Source organism: Trichoplusia ni, chromosome 7 (assembly GCF_003590095.1).
Source record: "Trichoplusia ni isolate ovarian cell line Hi5 chromosome 7, tn1, whole genome shotgun sequence".
Classification (NCBI taxonomy): domain Eukaryota; kingdom Metazoa; phylum Arthropoda; class Insecta; order Lepidoptera; family Noctuidae; genus Trichoplusia; species Trichoplusia ni.
In genome coordinates, this window is record NC_039484.1 from 14,297,646 (window position 1) to 14,320,900 (window position 23,255).

The window sequence follows — 23,255 nt, forward strand, 5'->3', positions numbered from 1 at the left end:
TATGGCCATCACAAGAAGCCCATCAAGCTAACCTTTTTTTTACACTAGTTATCACCAGACACTACATCTTTTTTTGCATACTATTTAGTGGGCAACTAAACAATAAACTTTTTCATGAATATCAAACTTCCATAAATATGGACAAAGCTCATATGCATAATCGACTAAATGCTGAAATGGTTTAGTATTTTATGGAATTTCCCAAGACTGGGTACAACACTATTCATCCAATCAATGGCGTCACCGTCAATGACCCAACCCGCAACGTACAGTTTTGTAGTTTTCAGCATATTTTTAAAGAGTTACAATTCATTTTTTTGATTTAAAATTGTGTTATTTATATAAGGTGAGTAAAAACCAATTTCATTCCTTATTAATCTCTCTATTTGTATATGTTAGCGAATAACTTGTGATCTATACTCAACACAAAATGGACGTCAAAGGAATTGTGACGTGATTATGTAAAAAATACTTATCAATAATGGAATTACTTGCACCGGTATGCAGATTAATAAAGCGTCAGATATTTCCGATGATACCATTTACGTTTAGCATATTTGCAAGTGTAAGTGTGTATATTAATTTAGAACAACAGTCATGACGGCAACGAACAGGAAGGCATGTCAATGAGTGGCGGCGCATAGGCAACATATCGGGCTATCGATGCATCTAGAGAGACGTCTTTGTTTTTAGGAACACTGAAAATCACCACACTCTTTTATTTACATGACCCCTTTAGGGGTCAATGCCCCTTTTAGTGTAAATGTATTTTCTCTAATGTAGTAAATTGTGGTATGCTTTTGTTTTATTTGCTCTGCGAGTTCTTCACCTACAACATACACGCCTACACAGATTAGTCAGATGCTAGTCAAGTGCATATTAGTGTCAAATTGAGTTCAGATACTTTTTGTTATTGATTTTTTTTTTGAAGTATGTTGTTTTATGTGATTATTGATTGTGCTTTGAATTCTTATCATTAATGATTCGGAAGATCATTAGTTATCTTGAAATAACCCAAGGGATTGTACAAATCTGGCATTCCAAATTGAAATAGACATCAGTAAAACAATGACTATTTGTAATGTAAACAATTATTTGATATTGATGTTATTGCAGTGGTTATTGCTTTTAAAACTATAAGGCAGGTAGTGGCTGAAGCGAATGCTCATTGTTTTGCATACAATCATTATGTCTGCGAGTGATTGTGTAAAATGACACTAATGAACACCTGGGGTCACATTTCTAAAAAATTTGATTCTTCATTGTTTCATATTTAGTATTTACTCTTCAAGAGTAAGTATTGTTTGGGTTTTCCAATGACATCATGTTTATAAAAAAAAATCAAAACAATTTCAAATGCTACACACACTATTGTTAACACCCATTCCTGAAAGTTTGATTGGAATAATCTGTTGTTATATGTACTGATATAGCTGTAATTGTGTGATCTGAAGACCAACAACTATACACAGCCTTTGACATGAGGTGTATTAGATAACTAAGTTTTATGATCAGTCTTTCAGTAGCTAGATAAACATATTTTTTAAGAAGTCTTTGTTAGTTGTGACTTGGATCTCTTGCTAACTTTATAAGTTCCTTGCGATTTATGTTTCTAAGTGAAAATAGTCAAATAATACATATCTACCTACTGGTCTGGTACATTATTTAAGGGCTTGCTAAATATGTTTGACTGTTTTCATTTATCTTGCTGTGCTGGTTCTATTCCACTTATGCTGATAAGCTCTTTGATAGTTTGTTTAGGTATATAATTAATTTGATTTTTATGTAAAATTTCATATGATTTGATGTTGTCATGTGCTGCTTCTAAAATTTAACAAAAATTACACTTTTTTCTTCTTACACTAAGTTTTCCATTTTAAACTTTGGAAACAAACAAACACCTTGAATATTAATGTATATAAATTTGGATTTGACATATTTATTGCATATAGCCGAACGAAACATTCACTTTTACATTTGGCAATACCAAGATATTTACACAATTTTAGATATTCATTTTCTTAATAAGAATATCTGTATATTTTGTTACATTCATTAATATGTATTAGTATAGATTCTAGACATACATAGACATGCTCTGCATCAAGCACTACTAAGAAAATACTTTATGCTGCTACATGACCTCAATTATCTAAATGATTAAATAACTACTTATTAATTAATATTAAAACATAATTTGTGTTTGAGAATGCTATACAATTATGTATTATGAGTGCAAATGTTGCCATAGGTTAATTCTACACAACTTTCACGAATTTTTCCTATTTTAAGTTAGGATCAAGTAGAAGGGGACTGAAAAGAAAGATAAACATAACATTATTTAGTGAATCTCTATTTTCAATTACGCTGTGATCGCTAGGCACTCCTCTAGATATGCCAAGGTATATTATGTAATATTTTACTAAATTAAGTAATATATTCAACAAAATTTTAAAAGATCATGTATATTTATATATATAATATTCTAATTTATTAAATTTAATCTAAGTTGTTATTACACAATTTTCCTACATTCAATTATAATGTTTTAAGGAAAATAAAACATATAACTTGTTTAAATGTTGTTTATTTTAATGACATTAATTAAAGTACTGTACCAAACCATTCTCTGAAACAATTTTTTATTATTGTGTAAATAGTATTCCTATTTTAGTTTGAGGGTCACAAAACTTATAATGGTTCAGTAATTATAATATTCATACAAGTGATGTGTTGTAAAGCATTTTTTAAATAAACGATATGCTTTGAAATTCAGTCAAATTAAATTCATTATGTCTATACCTCAGTGACAGTGAAACACATAGGAAGACCGATGGTTTGTGTATGTAAATAGGCCAAATTCAGATGTATTGAGCTCAGTTAAGTGTTGGTTGGGCACTTTGTCATCTGTCATTCTTTTTGCTTTGCAAGAAAATATGCGAATGTTTAATCACTTATTACATCTCGTGCTAAGTACTGCAATTGTTTAGTTTAATGTCACCAAGTATTTTGTTCATCATCCATTGCATTTTATTGATGTAAGTTAAACAAAGTGTATTTTGTTTCAGGTGTGCTCTTGAGGGTTGCTATGATCAGAGAATCACTTCACTGTGTATGAAAAAGCAAGTAAAAAGTTTCTCATAATAGATATCTGTTGTGAAGTTGCGAATCATTTGTCAAGATGCAGACAATCAAGTGTGTGGTGGTAGGCGATGGTGCCGTCGGTAAAACGTGCCTCCTCATAAGCTACACAACTAACAAGTTCCCATCCGAGTATGTGCCCACTGTGTTTGATAACTATGCTGTCACTGTCATGATAGGAGGGGAGCCATACACCTTGGGCCTCTTTGATACTGCAGGTGAATATAATACCAGTTATTGTTATCATTTGCTTAATATGTTAATGTGCTCCTAACAATTTGTTCATTGCTATAATCTACTGTTGTAGACTGACGAAATAGTTAATAAGCAATTAAGTATAATGTTATTTGCTATTTGGAATTGAAACAATTTATTAATTGATGTTTGTTGCCCATCATACTTGTTAATTAATATTTTAATTATCTGGCTCTCAGGTCAGGAAGACTATGACAGGTTGCGACCACTTAGCTATCCACAAACGGATGTTTTCCTTGTATGCTTCAGTGTAGTAAGCCCCAGTTCTTTTGAAAATGTCAAGGAAAAAGTAAGTAATCATTTTGTTTAATGTTAATTTTAATTCCTTTTGTAAAATTACTTTTTCATAATTTACGCTATGTTATTTAATGTTTATTTGTACTGATACTGGATAGTAGTGTTTAAAATACTATGTAACTTTACTAAATATTTAATTCAAATATTAAAAATACCAAGTCTTGTTTGTTAGAGTACAGGAGATAAAATAAGGCACCAAATTGTATGTGAATAATATAGTTGATACTATATAACATTTATAATCTCCTTGATCCTAATTTTTTCAACTTTCAGTGGGTACCAGAAATAACTCATCATCAACAAAAGACACCATTTCTCCTTGTTGGCACTCAGATAGACTTGCGAGACGATGCTGCTACCATGGAGAAGTTGGCTAAGATTAAACAGAAACCTGTTTCCCTCGAACAGGGCGAGAAGTTAGCAAAGGAACTCAAGGCTGTCAAATATGTTGAATGCTCAGCCCTGACGCAGGTAGGTCCTCAACAATGGTCATTGTTTAATATCATCAATAATCTAACTATCCCTGTAATCTGTGTATTTAACTAAATACATACTTCTTATAAATAATCTAAGTCTCATATTTTTCATTTTTCTTATTCTTATTTAGTGAACAATGTTTTGTTTATACCTATAAATGGATTCAGATAATTGATGTCAGCCATACTTTCTCAGTCTTATTTCACTAAAAATTTGCATCTTTCAACTTGTGATTATGGTCAGTTGTTTTAAAAATATGGGATTCTAGAATTTCTAATTGTGTAGTTATATGCAGAAATAATAAAAACGCAGATAGTTATTGTAATTGTATTTTGTTGTGCTATGTTAAAATGAAATACTTTACATCTTTGCTAAAAGCACATAATGTTTTACAGAAAGGATTGAAGAATGTGTTCGATGAGGCCATACTAGCAGCGCTGGAGCCCCCAGAACCCGCCAGGAAAAAGAAATGTGTGGTGTTGTAATGTGTCCCGGGCCGAGAGCTCCGCCCCACCCGCGTGACGTAGCGCGCCTCGTGCACCGGCACGCCGCAGGGCCCTCATAACGCGTACATTTTAGTATTTTACCATATAATATTATTGTAAACGAAACAGTTTTTGAACAAGTAATTAATTTTTATTTATGATGATATAATGATTATTAAGTCATTGGTACCTATAACTATTATGCGTTATACTTGCATGGTTTAAGAAAATAAACGAAGTTCTTTTGAATATAGAAGCTGAAGCAAAATTGTGTTGCTTATATGCTTTACAATAAAACAGCAAGCTAATAGCACCACAATAGAATGTATTTGAACCATGACTTATAACATACTAGCCGGTTCATGAGAAGATAGTTGTTAAGATTCTTATTTGTATTTTCTTTCTCAAGTTATGATGGGAACTGAAAATGACTATCCATTGCTAATCAAGTAGGATAATAATTTTAAATTTCATGTTCTTTTTTTTATATAAAGACCCCTCTATCGTTTGACTGATAAGAAACAATATAACACTAACCAAAACTTGTACTTTAATCATTAACATAATGATCCAGTAACTTGATTGTCTGCTGTGTAAGCTGGAATCTATAAAGCAACTTCATGCACAATATTTGCTAAGCACAGTGCAAACTATGTATTTTATAAGTATTACTTGGTAACATACTGACTTTTATTAAAATCATTATATTAATGCAACGCCTGTCACAATGGACAGCCGTCCTCGTTTGTGTTTTATACTATTTCGATGTTGTTCTGCAGTTTTACAATAAGTTTGGTATAAAACATCTTAAATTTACTAAAACATCTATATACAAATATCTTCTATAATTAGCATAATATAATTGAATGCCGACAAATTGTAATCGCTAGAAACTCGTTATTTCAAATAACGATATTAATCGGAAAGTTTGTGATGCTATACAGAGTATAAATATTATTATATAATAATATGAGTCATGCAATGTGAGCTTGGACTGATAATTACAGAAATTCATCATTCCATTAAATATTTTTGCATTTATTGTGAACTGGAATTTTTGGGGTTAATAAAACCTAAAAAGTTACGATGAATCCAATAGCTTTGCGCCTAGTAGATGTAATTGAAAACCGTATAACCACCGAAAGTACTCTGTATACGAAAACGCAGTGTATCAACATCTGTTTCATGGGATATCATTTAGAAGCATTATTAAAAATGATAGAAAGTTAATTCAATGGTCCAGCTGGGCATTGTGTACACAAACGAACGTGGACTGATATTGTAACAGTGAACGAATGCCTGACGGCTTGCAATGGCCGCCAAGGCTCATCCGGCGCATGCCGCGATGCATCCACTACGAACTGTAACGCCGCATTGTTTACACTTTGAATGTAGGGCAATATCTATTGACATTGCTATGTTATTACGATTGATTTATTTATGTAATTAGGGCGATATCGATTGACATTGATATAATATTACAATTGATTTATTTATGTAATGGGTGCAATTAATTAATAATATAATACAATTTAAATATTACCGACATTGGGCTACATTAAAATACATCACTCACAAAATTTTAACTACATTTATATAAATATAAGCTATTGTGTACTTTTTTACGCATTGGAAAAGGTAACAAGTTTCTGAATTAATATTTATTTATTGTTCTTTGTATTTACAAGAGCAAGATTATTTTGTATGATTATGCATTATCAGTGCAGTTATATGTTCTTTGTGTCAAGACGTAGTTATAGGTGTATATGGAATAAATATATAATGAGATTAAATTATAAAGTTTTATTTTATTCACTATACCAAAAATGAAAATATAGAATTTCATGTTTTCGCGCTAATCTGGAATCTTGCTGAAATCATTGTATTATGTAACTGACGACTGATTGTAATTTGAATAAGCATCACTATTGAAAGAACAATAATTTATACTGGTGGTAGGCTGTTACTGACAGCTTGAGAAATATATGGTGCAGTGAAGGGATATCGTACAATGATGTTACTTAAGATGTATTTTGCTAGTCCTTTAATTATTTCTTAATGATAAACAATATGAAACTTGTGTGCACGATAATGTTATAAAGTACAATATTAATGACAATAATGGTTCAATTACTTCAAAGATATAAGTTTATGACGTTATTTTTTCTCAAATTGCGATCTGCAGAGATATATATTTCAAACAGTATTACTTGTACAACTTTTTCTGTGAAAACAATTTGTCCCTAATGTTAATTACAATCTGCTTATTGATGGCTAGCCTGTTTCTAGTTGTTGCGAAGTTTTTACACAATAATAATCGATTTATATTCGATCAATTGTCGTGCACTCTTTTCTGTTGTTTTTTACCTTTTCTGGCTTGTCTAATCGCTTTACTAAAATGTTTCTGAAAACAAAACTGTTAGCAGATATATTTTAGTATTATAGGGAGAAACAATAAGTACCGGAGTTTTTATTTAATGGGCACCATAGTTATAGCTCAATATACAGATTAGCTCGGAAAACAATAATTAGTGTATCTTTTAATATGTAATGTCTTTCATAAAAAATAAAATAATCCTAAAGCTTTACATCCCTGTGTGTTTAATTTCAATATGCCTGTGTGTTTATATAATATAATATAATATATATATATACTAGCTGACCCAGCACACGTTGTTTTGCCGAATTTTTTTTTCTAGTTTTATGTATTTTTAATGCCACATTATAAAAAAAATGACAACAAAAAATTTCGTTCAAAAAATAAAATATTTTATTTTAGTGTGAGCAACCCTCAACACTTAGGGGTATGAAAAATAGATGTTGGTCGATTCTCAGACCTACTGAATACGCATATAAAATCTGGTAAAAATCGGTTTAGGTGCCGTTTCGGAAGAGTACGGTAACTAACATCGTGACACGGGAAATTTATATATTAGATATATTCACATACTTCACCCTGACTTTTTGTTAAGTTAGAGTTCATTAATAGTTTGGGCAAAAAGTGTTTTGTTTTTTTATAATTTAGCAAAACAGAAAAGGTTATATAATACATCATCATCATTCCCCTGCCCTTATCCCCATTATTTTATTTGGTGTCGGCGCAACATTATTATTGCAATGTAATATAATACAGTTCGGAAAATTTCTGAAGAAGTTCTTGACTTCACGGATAGTATGTCTAATTGTCTATCTATATATATGTGTAATCCACAAACTTGTGTCAGTCTTTCTTTGTTAATTATTGTTAAAGAAAGATTATGCAGTGTTGTGACAAAAAAAATATCGATGCCGGTGTCGGTGGCCGGCTCTAAAATAAGCCACAAAGGTCCGGGAGCTTACAGGCGATCTTCAGAGTCATGCTCGACTTCTCGAGCGGACGGGCCTGTTTGTCTAGTGGTTAGTGACCCTGACTGCTATACCGGAGGACGTGGGTTCGATTCCCGCCCAGGACAAATGTTCTGTGATGAGCATGATCATTTGTTCTGGTGTCTGGGTGTAATTTATCTATAATATGCATGTATTTAGAAATATATAAGTAAGTTTATCAATTGTCTGTGTGTTGTCGCCTTTGGGACGCTCTTTCCGGTGTGCACTTTGAAATTCATACGAAGATTACGTTAATGTAGGTATATCTTTCCTTACACGCCCGACGAGCAAGAGACAGAAGAATAATGTGCCCTCCTCCAGCCATCATGATTAGCTTGGGGAAGACTGCTGTACTATACATAGGCAAGGACGGCGCGCGCGATGCTTCAGCGCGCCTCTTAAAAGCGATGAGGAAGCCTGCTCTTCTTCACAACAATGAAGCAGTTCTTTTAGGGAGCTCCCATGTCGGAGTTCGTTGTAGACTGCGAAAGCGTTCCCGCTTGGCCCCGGACTAAAGGAAACGGGGAAGCATTCCAGAGGTTTTAGCCGGTAGGATTCCAGCACACCCCTTCCCCAGGGCAAAGGATGTCCATGAGGATTTCCATTGAACAAAAAAAATGTTATATCTTACCTACATGTTATTTGTAGACTACAAAATAAAACGTGACAGTTTCATTCAATACATTCTTCTTTGGAGCGAAGTTACAAAGTGTAGCTGAGTCTTGGTCGCTAAGCGTGGTTAGGTATTGTAGTTTATAGCTTATTCCATTTTCTTGAATGATGCACAATCAATAAATTGATTTCATAAATTACTCACGCAACAAGCTCTATAAAAGTAAAATTGACTCGAGCTGATATTTTACATCCCTATTGAGTACCAGGTTGCCTGTGCAGAATGTGTAAAGCACATGGGCGTAGGGTCTAAGTATCAACACACTTGGCTAGTTTAGTAATTGCAGCAGGATGCTGAGGATGAATTATATTTACCCTACTTGTCTAGCAAAATCTTTCATTTAAGTATACATTGTTTCTTAAAGTCTGTTTTAGTTAACTTTCAGCTCAACAGTTTAGCTACACAGCAGATTCCTCAATACGTATCGTGTGAATTTTCGTCAATTCTTCGAGAGCAAAACTCCATTCCTGCCCATACTTACTGAAGAGTATTTTGAAAATACTGTGAAGGTTTATTTTCATTTTTGTCAACATTGTATTGTTTGAAATACCAAATAAAATTAATGTCTGATCCTTATTGAGGTTTGTTTTTCGAGGAGTATGCACATTCATAATCAGCATTATAGCAACACAAATTACTGTGCAGAAATTATTTCAAACGGACCAAGAAGTGCCTAGATTTAGCAATTTTAGTGTAGATACTTATTTCCTAAAACGCGCCCGACAATGTAGTGACTTGCTGAGAAGTCTTCTATCATGTAGGCCATACTCTGCGCTCGCGCAACTTTGTTAAGAACTGTAGGTAACTAAACCAATTAATGTGTAGAAATTGAGACTTGAGGACAGTTTCAAAGCCTCCGCATTGCGTTGTCATTAGGATATCCAGTAAAGACGATAAAAAATAACATATTAGCAAATAACCACAGCATCCCTAATATTTTACAGGCATTGGTAGGTATTTATGGAAAGTAGGTATTTCTCACTAATACAAATATTATAAAGCTGAAGAGTTTGTTTGTTTATTTTTACTCACTTTCTTTTATAATAATATCAGGAACTGTCCGATATCCAAAAATATTCAAATTGTTCAAATATCTTTATTTGCTCGAAATGTGTTACAAGAGATGAAAGAAAAACAATAGCCTGCCAACACACTTTGCTGTAAACACTGTAACGATTTTGGTGGAAATAAATGGTGTTCTACATCTCTGCTTATTTTCGAAGTTATTACAAACATACAAACTCGTTAAACGTTTCAAGTAGGTATTTAACTTTAAACAAAGTTGCCCTTCACAATATGTATTATTTAATTTCAGGGAATATCTTCGGAGATGTTGTTGCGCGAAAGTGAGGCCGGTCGCTTGATTCTATTTTGTATCTATAGTATGTCATATCCACACAGATGCCCGACGATATCGCGGGCAAAAGCTAGTCCATAGCTAGTCAGACTTGTCATAAGGTGGATTAATGACACTTGACAGTCGGTCAGTGACAATTACAAAATATACTCATGCATTTATAAAATCACAACAATCCAAAAGTCTTGTTTCATGATCTTGTAAGACTTACCTATCCTATTTAATATATTAATTCAAATCTACTTACTTTGTTACGGTAATAAATTAAATTTTACTTCCCAATTTAAAAGTTAGCTTATTTCCGTATATTTTTGTTTAAGGATTAGTTCTTAAAGACACCAAATTTACGTTTTCAGGTCATATTATTTATTTATCGATATTAGAATAAAAATGCTGTATCGACACATCAAATATAATGGCTTGTGGCAATCACTAGTAAATTTATCGATCTGGAAGGAAAACAAGTCAGCGGCCGCCGCTAGGTAGCTGCTTTCTGTGTGAAGATAATATCTATTCCATTACCTTTCAATGTAAATATTTACTATGTGAACAAAGTTGTATTGTGAGAGTGACACTGAGAACAATGACTACACCGGCGCCAACCGTAGCCAAGCTACCACCACCACCAGCACCGCCTCCCAGACCTCAGAAAACTTATGGGAAGATCGTTCTCACATTGTACCATTGTCTTCTACCGGAGAAAGTTTTTAAGGAAACTCCTTCACGGTCCGATGGCCTCGACCACGAAACGGAGACCGACCTTCGAATCTTAGGATGTGAAATGGTTCAAACTGCTGGCATCCTGCTAAAACTACCGCAAGTCGCTATGGCTACAGGGCAGATCTATCTTCAGAGGTTTTATTACTCGAAATCTTTTGTACGATATCCCATGGAAAGTATGGCAATGGGCAGCATTTATCTGGCATCAAAAGTTGAAGAAAAGCCATGCAGGATTAGAGATGTGATAAATGTATTTCATCACATTAAACAAGTGAGGGCTCAGAAAACTATAACCCCATTAATAGTGGATCATAATTATATTGAATTGAAGAATCAAGTCATCAAAGCTGAGCGACGGATTCTAAAGGAACTGGGATTCTGTGTCCATGTAAAACATCCACATAAACTGATTGTAGTATATCTGCAACTGCTGAAGTATGAGAAGAATCGTCAACTGATGCAAATGTCTTGGAATTACATGAATGATGCTCTCCGCACTAATGTCTTTATGAGGTTTGCACCTGAGACTATTGCATGTGCTTGCATTTATTTAACAGCAAGAAAAATTGGTCTTCCACTTCCGAATAATCCACACTGGTTCCTGCTTTTCAAAGTAACAGAAGAAGATATAAGAAAAGTCTGTATTTCCATTCTTCAGCTTTACAAGCGACCCAAGGTTAATCCTGAGCAGTTAGAAGCCAAGGTTGATATGCTACGTAAAATTTATCAAGCCAATAAGAATATTTCACAACAGAAAGATAAAGTGGAAGTTCCGAAGCCTGAAGAGAAGAAACCAGAACCGCCAGTTCCATCAACATCCAAAGAAGCTATTCGAAGGGAAACTAAAAAAGAAAAATCACCAAAAACACCTCCATTAACATTAAAATATCATAGCAGCCATAAGTCCAAAAAGGACAGACGGTCACGATCTCCATATGAACGCAAGCGAGAGTACTCTAGTAGTAGCAGTAAAAGACACAAGTCTCGATCAAGGGACCGGGACATGGAGCGGTCTCGAGAAAGAAGAATAGATTTCAAGAGAAGCCGTGGGATATCCCGAAAATATGAAGAGTATGACCGACCTAAGTCTAACAGAGATGGTAGGGATGGAAGAGATGGCAGGGATGGCAGGGACGGGAGGGATGGTAGGGATGGCAGGGATGGTAGGGATGGCAGGGATGTCCGGGAGAGGAGGGACAGTAGGGATGGTAGGGATGTCCGGGAGAGGAGGGACAGTAGGGATGGCAGGGAAGGCAGGGATGATAAGAGGAAACATTAAGTCATTACTAGGATTAAACCTTTAATTATAATTCTTATTACATATATTCAGTAGATGAAGCTGGTCTTTTATTTCCTGTACATTAAGACAAAATTAATATTGATGTTTCAAATACAAATGTTGTACTTTCATGTCATAAACAATATAAACATATTACCTATTTAATCACTTTAAAAATATTTAAATAAAACATTGGGAATTATTAGAAATTATGTGAATTGGTGTAGAACTGTAGAAGATATAAATGTCTATTTAATTATTCTAATCATATTCATCTATATATTATTATCTAATAGGCTATAAAATAATGTTTTGAAGTCATAAATAATAAATGTATAAAATATTACTAGTTTATTCTGTTACTGATCCCCTATGTGTTAGCTACATGTGCATTTAAATTAATGTTAGAGAAAGGTAGAATATAATTTAAGAAACTGCGGCATGGTCTGGTTTATGAAATAGGGGGAATAGTAATACTGAATTGGTAAAAAACTAAGGAGTATAATATTTTCAGGGTTTTTCGTTTCTTAAAAACGTATGGAGTATTGTTTAAATAATAAACACAAATATTTTTTCTTCTACACGATTTGCAAAGGAAAAATAAATCACGAAACGAATCTTGTCCCAATTTTTAGAAGGGATGTCGTTTTCTGTTGTTAATAAATTGAGCTATGTACTTACTAAATTAATGTCAATAAGATAAGTGATACTGAATAATTTATTGACATACCATATTGTTAACTTTATTATGAGAATGAGTTATTTAAAGAAACGATGGTTATATTTTTTAAGGTAATCGGTAGGTAATAATTACCTGCCTACCAATATTATTATTATTAAAATAAAACTAAACCTACTTCAAACCGAACGAGGTCTTTGATTTCGGTTCGACCCGTGAAGTGAATTAATTTTGGCGCGTCTTATCTCAGTTCTTGTCAAGACATTGAAAATCTTCCGGTGGTCTCCAATCACCACACTTTGCTGGCGTAACTAAACGCCAAATATGCAATACCACAGAATTGTGTTAATTTAAAATATAAAAATGTTAAATCTAATACCTTTACGATATGACAATAACACTTACTAATATGATAATTATCCAATACTAAAAAACAAATATTCTTGCTACATGTACCGAAAAGTTGATTTTAACGGAGTATTGTAATATGCTAACAGATGGCGCTATTCTCAAAGTTTAGAGAAGCTTACAACATGCACCCTATAGTGACTTTCAAAAAATTTGATAGATGGCAGCAGACAACATTTTCGGCATCAGTGAATCGATTTAGCTTATCAAAATGCATAACCGCTATTCACGCAAGTTTTCAAACTCGGCCACAAATTCTAAAAGAGACATTTTCGAAAAAATATTTATAGAAAATGTAAGTAAATGCAGATACTAAAAAATCTATTAAAACCGTCAAACGATTTAATACGAAGCGTCACAATAATTATAATGTGAATTACCTACTGAATGAAAGTCCATGAAATCACACGAAATGAAATAAAAGAGGAAGATTTGTCCTAACAAGACACGTGCTTAATTAAATACGTTTTTATTATTTCATCAACGCACCTTGAAAAAAATCATATTTTAACACATAAAATATTGATAAATAGATAAGTTATTTTATGCGTAGGTAGCCACGATTATTTTTGTCAAAATTTTGGAAATGAAGGTATTTTAAAGAGAAATCGTAAATACTTATACATCGTGAAAGTTAACTTTTGCTAATGTTTAGCAGGATTTTGTAATTTGATCTGTAAATGCCTTGAGAGATGTGCGTTTTAATCTTCCAAGGCCGGTATAGCCTGCCAGTTGCTAAAGCGGTACGTACTCGTCAAAAGCACATAGATTTGAAGTAAAAGCTGATGTTTTCTTGTTCTAGGATTGATATTATTTTGACAATTTTGACGTAATGATGTTTTAGTGCTTTTACCATTCTAACTCCCTTTTTATATTTATTAATCAGTCGTTCCGTTTATTTTAAAATTAGCGCAAAGCTTTTAAGTAGTGTGCTATGAAAATTTCAAGTTAATATGGGCGACGGTTTAAAGTTAGCTAAAGGTTGGTTTTGTCAACATACCATAGTCGATAATGATTTATTAAATTGTCTACAAATGTTAAGCTTACATGAAGTTGTTGTTCAGAATTCAGATATCAAAGTTCAAAGCTTCTTTCATTCGAGTAGGCAGCTATAATACAGTGAAGTTATGTCAATATGGCGGTTTGACAACAACGATGATAAGTTACTTGAAATACGACGATTGCAATGGACCTACTGAAATGTTCTGCAAATATTGTTAAATTCATTCAATCATTTATTTTTTAAACTCCATTTTGCCGTCTAGTTACTAATTAGCCGTATATACTCATTAATCTGTTCCGTGTAATGGGTTAGTAAATATATCATAACCTTGTAAGATTTACATGATTTCAGGAGTGAAAATGTTTGTGATTACATATAAATTTCTTTTTGAACCTACGTGATTCTCACAACCAAAAAATGTGAATGCGGAATTGATGTAGTAATCCTAAATATTGCAGATAAGCGTCATAGGAGCTCCAGCAGTCTGGCTGGAGCCGTGTTAGAGGGAACACGTTCCGAACGTAAACTGGACATGAATGGTAAGTCCTCCTATCTGGATCTGTAAACATGAAACCTGATTTCGGAAATTACCATGAATACCTCACCCTTTTCAGAGAACTTAAGTCATTTTCTCTTTTAAAGTAAGTCTTTCGGACTACGCTGGGTACTAGCTTTTGGAGATTTCAGATTCTCTTTTTGCATTCAGATTTATAAAACGCTCGAATATTATTAAGATTATATCATTTAATTATTAGCTTCCATACCGGAGATGGACGACCAGTTTGCCACAGCAGAAGCTCGTTGTGAAGACCTTCAGGAGAAAATTGATTTGATCAAATCTTTAAAAAGAAAACGGAAACTCAAAAAGCGAAGGTACCACTACTTACCAATTACTCTTAGACTTTTTACATTAATCTTATTTTTATTTGGTGATGAATTACCACTTAAAGTGTCCGTTTTTTTAAGCATGACCAGAGTAACAGACCAGCCTATGACGCCGGAAAATGTCCCGTTCATTACAGTGCGTACACAGCCGAAAAAAAGTAAGCTTGAACTAATTCGTAAAAATTTTCACTGAATTTTAACAGGATAAGTAAACTCGAGCCAAGTACCACCTTGGTATAAGTTTTTGCTGATTATACCTAACATTGTATTATAGGAGTTAATAATACCTTATTCACGTTCTTTTACTCAAGTAAAGAAAATAATTTAATTAGTAGCTGTGGTAATATCATTCAGAATAACATATCTATTTCTGTTGGTCGGTTATTTAGATACAATAATCCTAGTAGAGGTACCGGGTCGAGTCTGGATGGGGCTAGCAGAGGATCGTCGAAATTGGCACGAGTAAGGGGAAGCCTATGCCCAGCAGTGGGAGGACAAAGGTAGTGGATAATGAAAATGATGATGAATCCTTATTCCGTGACAAAAAGTGCTGCTACGGCAAAAAACTAACAACACAACACGTTCTACGTTAAGCATGGGAAAATTGTGCCAGCTTTGCTGATTACAGAGGTGTCGCAGCAAATGGCGAGACTTCGTCGGCTGGAGGTGCCGCCGAACCCGACGCGCGGCTACCTGGACCCCGCCACCGTGGAGCAGCACCGCATGATCGGCCAGGTGCGGGGCTACAACCAGGCGTTCAAGCACCCAAACGAACGCAATGCGGTCTGTAAGCGCAGTTCACGTAGCAGACTCTTTGCACACTTAAGACGTTTTACAAAGTACACGTAAATTCGCCGGGCGTTTTCTCATGACTGATCACACGAACAAATACAACTTTGGTTTTAAAGTACACAATATTGCCTCGCAAGACACGTGAAATTTGCTGCGTCTCCGTGCGTAGTAGTGATAAAATTCTTGTCTAGCAATGAAAATACTTTTACTTTATCAGTGCCTAAGCTTGCACGCATTTCCTTTGGAGAGACAAGACAAACTCTCTCATAGGCCCGGCGAGATTTTTTAGAGTGTACACACACACTCTTTATTCAAATTCGATTAAAAATAAAAACTTTTATTTCGAGTAGGTCTGTTTCAGACACTTCTAAAACAATACATAACAGACTCTAGTAGCGCACTTCCGAAATGTCTTCCCTATGAACGACATATGTATGAATATTTAAAAGGAAACTCTTTTAGATATAGATTTGCAATATACGGTAAGTACGATTAGGTACAATAATAGGGAAAAAGGAAAATTAAAAGATAGGAGGAGGAGAAAGTAAGTTACTTTTTAAAACTAACTTTCATTCATGCTAAATAAATATATTTTGGATTGATTAAGATAATTCGTAAATCAATCCTTGACGCTGACCATCCCAAACGCGTAAATCACTTTGAGCAAATTTAATTAAACCAATACAGCACTGGAACAAATCGGATCTTTGTAGGTAACAATTTAGCCAAAAATAAGTCTTATTACCGATAGTTTTTATTTATACGATTAATCTTAAGATTTTTATGTAGGTATGTTCTATTTGTTTTATTTTTTGTGTAGCAACTGTCCACAAGTGCCGAACAAAGGCCATACTCAAAAGTTCGGCGGCAACGGTCTCAGGCTGATGGTGACAGTAAGTAACTCATTTATGAAATTGTACTTTATTTGAGGCTCATTTGACAAGGCGACAAATATGGTATGAATTGCTAAACTTGAAGAGACGGAGGTCTTATATCAAAAGACAAATTAAAAATATTCCCTAGAATACAAATATTAACTAGAAATCGCTCTAAACTTATAACGCCCCTATTCTTGCGTTAAACGTTGCGTCTAAATGAGCCGTTTTTTCTTATTTTTCAATATTTACATGATTTTGTGATTTGGTCATATTAATTGAATGAAAGTTGATGGTTTTACTGACGAAGGTATATGCGGGCAACATGCTCCGTTGCCCAACGAAGAACCATTGGAAGTGGCGTGCGGGCAGGACGAGATAGGCGCGGATTATGTCAACTTCGACGTCTATGATCATCCCCCGGAATAGTAAGTCGTACTTCATTAGCTTATCGATAAGAATTTAAAAGTATATAGTTTCTGACCTAGCTGAAAGTAAATAAGATTGTGATTTGTGCTTGTGCAATCCGATTGCTTTCGAACCACCATAGTTACGCAGATTGGCGCTACTTACTTGATCCTATTTGCAAATTGCTAGATAGCCAATCATAGCAGTCAAATAAGTTGGTTACCTACAAATAGTTACTATCCTGAAAACTGATATTTGAGAACAAACGTTAGTAATTTTTTACTTTACTGGAAAGTATAATGGAAAAATGTTTATTATCTAAATCGACATATTCAAGAATAGCTTTAATTGTGTTGGTAATAGCCAGATTTCTGTATTACAGTATAGTACAGCATGATTCAAGGTACACATATTCCTGCTTGTTTAAATATTTGCTTAAGTACGGACTAAATCCCTGTGTAACAACTGGACTCAGAGTTAACGCAAGCGCGCAGCCGGCATTTAGGTCGCATAATTCCTATTCATCCATGACGTACACTGTGTTAGATACATACGAGTCTTGTGCTATTCTGTGCACTCAAATATCTGTTCACCTTATTTAAATATTTAACTTATTTTCCTCATCAAAGTTATGTGTACTTAAAATTGTAAACAGCTATCATTTTTTTCTATAATATTATGTGATTATGCACCGAAACTTTTTGACATATTTCTGAAGCAATGCCATATTTCTACGTGTTAATATAATTCTCATACTGATTCATACAATTTTTGTACAGTTCAGTTATGAGTCCTAAGAAACCAATCGAGATTCGCCAGATGAAACAGCAACTTAGTCGGCGGAGGCATGTTCCCAGAGAGTCTCTACCTAAGGAAGGTATAATACATATTAAAGGAATATATAAATACTTTGTAGTAATCTGTTCGGCGAGATGATCGCAACGAGTGAGTATTTACCTGTTTTCTTGAAATATCGAGTCTCGCGTATTGCAAAATCATAAAAGAGCTCGGACACTAGAACATTTTCAGCAAACGGTTCGATGTGCTCGAATGCTCAAATGTATAATCAGCATTCCATAAGCCTAGCGTTTTCACAACTACGTTGGGGCCGGTTTCCAGTCTTACCTGATGCAGCTGTGTACCAGTGTTTTACAAGGAGCGACTGCTTATCTTACTCTAAAGGAGTTACCTGATCAACAAGATACCGCTTTGTTTGACTGATTGTTAGATTTTTTTGCTTCTGACTAACAGTTGCGGCCCACAATTGTACGTGCCTTCCAAAATACGGAGACACTCGTTATGATACAGATGGTCATTCATGGCCCATTCATGAACCAATCGTATCACGCTTAGTTTAATCTGCTATCAATTTGTACTGCTGTGTTATAGCTAGGTCACGAGCTTTTCGACCATCACCATTACTTTTTATATTCGAGATTTTTTATCCCCCATGAATGTAAGACGAAGAAACGATGGAGGCATGGCGGAGCACTACGACGGGCGAGCTGCCGGTGACACGTCGTCGAGCAGCCAGTCGGAGCCATCAGTCTTCAGGTATTCACCTTTTAAGAGTACCGAATCAATAGGGACCTATGTTTGTTGTCTTGGAACGTACTGGTACCGTACTGAATTTCGTGATATTACTTGCATTTCAAAGGACATTTTAAAAGTTTTGTGAATTTCATTTGCGTTGAACTAAGTTTATGAGGAACGAAACATGAAAATCATGAGATAAATATTCGTAAAAACACATTTACCAATACAGAATTGACGCATTCGATCAAATTTCAAATGTGAAGATTAACGCAACCAAAATTGCGATGAGATAGGAAAAAATAATGTTTAGCAACTCAACGTAGTTTCCTACAATGTCCTGTTGGTGTACAGCTACTGGAACGCACACGGACGACCGGCCGGTGGTGGAGCTGTTCAACAAGAGTCGGATAAGCCCGACAGACGTGCGGCGGCAGCCACAGCCGCCGGCCGCACTCGAAAAGAAAACTAGAAAAGGTACAAGCTTAACTGGTTCTCTTCACCGTGCTTAACTACACGGACATATAAAAACACCGGTACAGTTTAAGACAATTTAAAGTCTTCAAACAAACAAGGTGATTTAAAGAATAAATCAAGCTAAGATTAACTGAACAAAACTTAGACCAACATTTTTTCTAAGATTCTATAATAAGTTCTTTATGTTATGTTCGGTGAGATACGAACGGACTTTTCATGGTTGTACGCAAATATAGATATTAGGCGATACCCTTATGTAGCTTTTAATTGGTGGTTTCTATATTTTTCAGCTCGCAACTTACGGACGGAGAAATTCGACGATCAATCCACTGGTCCTCTTGAAAATATACAAATAGAGCCAAGGAAGGTTTGTTAACTTACCTAGTTTATACGAATGCCTTAATGAAATCACGATTTTGTTGTTATGAGCAAAATAAGCAAATTTATGGTAGTTTAAGTCGTTAGATGACCAAATCTGAATCTGAAGCAATAGCTAGGCATCCTCGATCGATCATAATATGTCTGTAGGAACCACCGCACCACCCGCGTCGTGTCAAATACCGGAGTCGTCGCTACGAGCTGCCGACAGTGGCCTCCCAGATGAAGCAGGCTGGCATGCGGTACTACTACGGAACCTCCAACCACACCAACATACCGTTCGTCGTCAGCAAGAGCACCGCACCCTCACACAACATCGGCGTCAATATACAACAGGTTATTTTATTTACACTTTCTTTATGATGAGGCTTATTAAATAAATTGACGTTTCTTCTTCTCACCACCCAGTTTATTATGATTACTTATGTAAAAGTAAACTGTCTTTCACTCTGCATCTTAAGTCTAAATTGTCACGCAAAATAACCCTGAGCGTACTATCGATAATAACTAAACAAATAAAAACATAGGAGGTTATTACAAGTTTATTGATATTGTACTATTTCTAGTCTTTCTGGCCTTTGTGGGTAATTAAATCTTGCAAATAAAATTGCGTGACGATTCATGGAGTTGATTTGATGCTGTGGCCATAGCAGATCTGCTATTAAACGACGCTAACAATTTATGCCCTTTTGATTTTTTTCGACGAGTACTGTGATCCTAAAGAAGGTTCTTTAAAAGTGTTTGTTTTCATTCGTAACTTGTTTTTAGGTTTTAAATGGACTGAAAATTCAACAACCTTTATCAGGCATACCGCTGACAATCGCACATCATATGGGTAAGACCTGCAGTGTTTTGTCTATTTTAAAATTATCCCATACATTTTAAATGATGTAATATGTCCTCTTCCCAAATAATAATCTAAACGTAATTCCAAAGTTATTGTAGAATTATATTCATGTCTTTTGCTATTCTATGTTTTCCTGTCTAATATTTAACAAAGTTGAAATTTTGGTTGCAGGTTTAGGTCATGTGCCAACGTACGGACCGAAGAGTACTGTCGCGGTATGTTTCCCAAATCTATTTTTGCAACATAATTAGCAGCATTACCGAACACTATCAATAAAACTGCCAATTATGTTGCACATTACTTATCTGGGTAATAGAGTAGGTCTATGGTTTGCCGAATAGAAATAACCGCGGTCATTAAAAGCCAGCCAAACTCGATCGTGACAACCCGTAGCTTTGACCAGTCAGTCTGGGAAGACGGCATCCTTTTCTTAAGCTAATGTTATATTGCAGTTGTTATGATTAGTAACTCAGCTTAACATTTTTGCAATAATATTACTTAAGAGTTGTATGTCCTGTTCCGTCCGTGGAGAAAATGACTTCTATTATTTGCTAAGCATGTAATTGTACATACGCAGCCATCACTGGACCACCGTGAGATAAACGCGATCAAGGTGGGTCGGAAATTGCTGCGGCTTCCTTCATACAAGTTCATGTCGTACAACCGACTGCTGAGTCTGTACCGCGAAGGCGACGGCATGGTGCCCCGGTTCCTGAGAGCTATCGCCAGGCCGCACTACTTCTACACCTCCATGTACAAGTAAGTTACCTTTTACGGATGAAATGGCTTTTACCGTGTGACATGTTTTTCATAAGTTATTAGTCTAAATCGAATAATAACGCTCTTGAATACACAATACGTTATCAAAGACAATGAAGAATGAGGAGAAAATCGTTTTATGTGAATTTATGACAAAATAAACCCAACTTGTCAATTAATGTTTCAAGCAGTCTTGCAACAAATCGTGACGACTACGACGGCGCGACGTCAAAAGGTCGCGGCGGCAGTCACGAAGCCAAGCAGAGCCTCGCCGAGTACGCCAGCCTATACCGGGAGTACGAACACATCGACAAGTGCATCAAGGAAGGCAACTACGAGCCCGAGCTGGAGCGGCGCAGGGATGACCTCACGAGGGAGCTGGCCGCGCGGGAAGAACACATTCGCCGGGTAAACCGTAGAAACTGACTCCTGATACCTTTTACAGAAATACTAACGCATATTAAATGGAATTCGTTTCTCTATCCAGGTGGTGCAAGAATACCGAACGTCAGGCGAACCTGATCAAACGTTACGCGCGTCCGCTTCAACGGCTGAGGAGGGCTACCGGCACTCTACGTTCAAAATGACGGACCCTCAACAGTAGCCAACCTTCCACCGTCGCTGGGGTCACTTCGTTTTACTTATGATTGTTACACTACAAAAATCCCGGATGCACAGTTCGCACTCCACAAAACGTCCTCGTTATCCTAAACGGACCGAGCGACTGGAATAACGTGCGTGCTACTGGAAAAAAAATCTAAATTTATTTTCCAACGTGTATAAATGTGTATATGGAAAGAATAAAATTCTAATATAGGTAAGGATTATATCGTTTCTATTAAATATTGATTCTGTCATTACAAATTTGTGAAGCTCGTCGTTTGTCTCTTTATTAAAGAGTTCCAGCTCTGACGACATATCGTCATTGTTCAGCCGATATTCGTTCCGAGGATTTATGTTTCCCTGTCTCGCATTTATTGGGTTGCATATGTATCTGAAAGTCGGCAGTTTTGTTTGTTTCTTTATCCTAAAACGTCCCAACTTTTAGTGTTCTACATCAGAAAATGCATTCATTGCACCTTATTTTATCGAAGACATGCTTCTTTTATTTTCTTTGAAATTTTAATCATGTTATAACCGTATCTGTTTGCAATATTTTATAATCTTCGTAAGTCAGTAGGTACGCCGAGCGCATACTAGCACCTAGTCGAAATAATACAGCTGAGGAAAGTTTTTCCTGGTGAGACTGATTGTAGCCTTTTACTAGTGAAGCTACTATGTCTGTTCGATTGTTCGCTAGCTGAAAGTTTGCTAACACCACAGAGGTTGCAGTAAAAGTGTTCGTAGGTGTCGATGGACGTTTTCCAAGTGCACTTGGTTGTTGTAACTGTGCGTTGGAAGTTATTACGTCAAGTTTTAACTCGACCAAATTTCGGGTACCCTCGGTTTTAGACTGAAGCCAGTTGCCGGGGTGTGTGCGCGAGTTAAACTCGTTTGAGTAAATTATTGGCAAGCGTGTGCGTGTCGAAGCGGGGACACGGATGTAAATTATCAGTCGGTCGTGGGTCGGCAGGGCTCCTGCATGTCTGGCACACGTAGCGTCTCCCTCGGCGCCCGCTGCGAGCGTCGCCGTCGTCCTTATTTAACTGATACTCCTCTCGCCTTAGCGTTATAAGGACTCGAGTAGTCTAGTGCCTAGTTGTGGACTTCAGTATGTTATTGTGTATTTGCTATGTGTAAAAGTTTGAAATAGTAACGGAGCTCGTCAACCGGCCCCATATTGTAGTCCCAACATTTTGGCTGGCATTATAAAGCTTAATTGTTACGTCGAATATAAATTGTAAATGACATGTAATCTTTATTGGCTGCGAATAGTAAAAGTTTGTGAATGATGTCATAATATAAAGAGTTTTGAATACATTGTTTTGACTTTTCCATTTTTTTTATTTTAATGCCTCTATTTACTAATAACGAATAATAAAGAAAGAATATGAAAGTGAATATGATGTTCTACGAAGCGATGTGATCATACATCTATGCAATTTCAGATAGTAGTTTATATCGAATTAAATCGAATACATACAATATTTTCACGGTTATCCTATTAATTTCTACTGATACGTTTTACCTAGAATATTCGTAGATACAATTTGTATAATAT

At 35.4% G+C, this 23,255-nt stretch overlaps 2 protein-coding genes and 1 pseudogene across 6 annotated transcripts; all 3 read left to right on the top strand.

Moving 5' to 3' along the window:
* Nucleotides 1-222: 222 nt before the first annotated feature.
* LOC113495620 (cdc42 homolog) lies at nucleotides 223-6,455 on the top strand. The gene is made up of 5 exons (XM_026874444.1): nucleotides 223-346; nucleotides 3,069-3,359; nucleotides 3,576-3,685; nucleotides 3,967-4,164; nucleotides 4,566-6,455. The coding sequence occupies exons 2-5, from the start codon at nucleotides 3,182-3,184 to the stop codon at nucleotides 4,653-4,655; spliced, it is 576 nt and encodes a 191-aa protein (XP_026730245.1). The 5' UTR covers nucleotides 223-346; nucleotides 3,069-3,181; the 3' UTR covers nucleotides 4,656-6,455.
* Nucleotides 6,456-9,972: 3,517 nt separating this feature from the next.
* On the top strand, nucleotides 9,973-12,109 carry LOC113495799 (annotated as a pseudogene).
* Nucleotides 12,110-13,923: 1,814 nt separating this feature from the next.
* LOC113495800 lies at nucleotides 13,924-23,179 on the top strand. Of its 5 annotated transcripts, none has more exons than XM_026874747.1 (17): nucleotides 13,924-14,118; nucleotides 14,599-14,679; nucleotides 14,896-15,013; nucleotides 15,107-15,183; nucleotides 15,639-15,760; nucleotides 16,638-16,710; nucleotides 16,982-17,120; nucleotides 17,880-17,977; nucleotides 18,562-18,654; nucleotides 18,988-19,110; nucleotides 19,401-19,477; nucleotides 19,639-19,824; nucleotides 20,257-20,323; nucleotides 20,507-20,550; nucleotides 20,913-21,094; nucleotides 21,283-21,502; nucleotides 21,582-23,179. In XM_026874747.1, exons 1-17 carry the CDS (start codon nucleotides 14,091-14,093, stop codon nucleotides 21,696-21,698), a joined length of 1,845 nt encoding a protein of 614 aa, XP_026730548.1. In that variant the 5' UTR covers nucleotides 13,924-14,090; the 3' UTR covers nucleotides 21,699-23,179. The 5 variants fall into 5 exon arrangements, with proteins under 5 accessions (XP_026730548.1, XP_026730544.1, XP_026730545.1 ...); XM_026874743.1 differs by having other exon boundaries at nucleotides 13,925-14,118; nucleotides 15,639-15,808; XM_026874744.1 differs by having other exon boundaries at nucleotides 13,925-14,118; nucleotides 15,639-15,808; nucleotides 21,286-21,502.
* The last annotated feature ends 76 nt before the right edge of the window (nucleotides 23,180-23,255 follow it).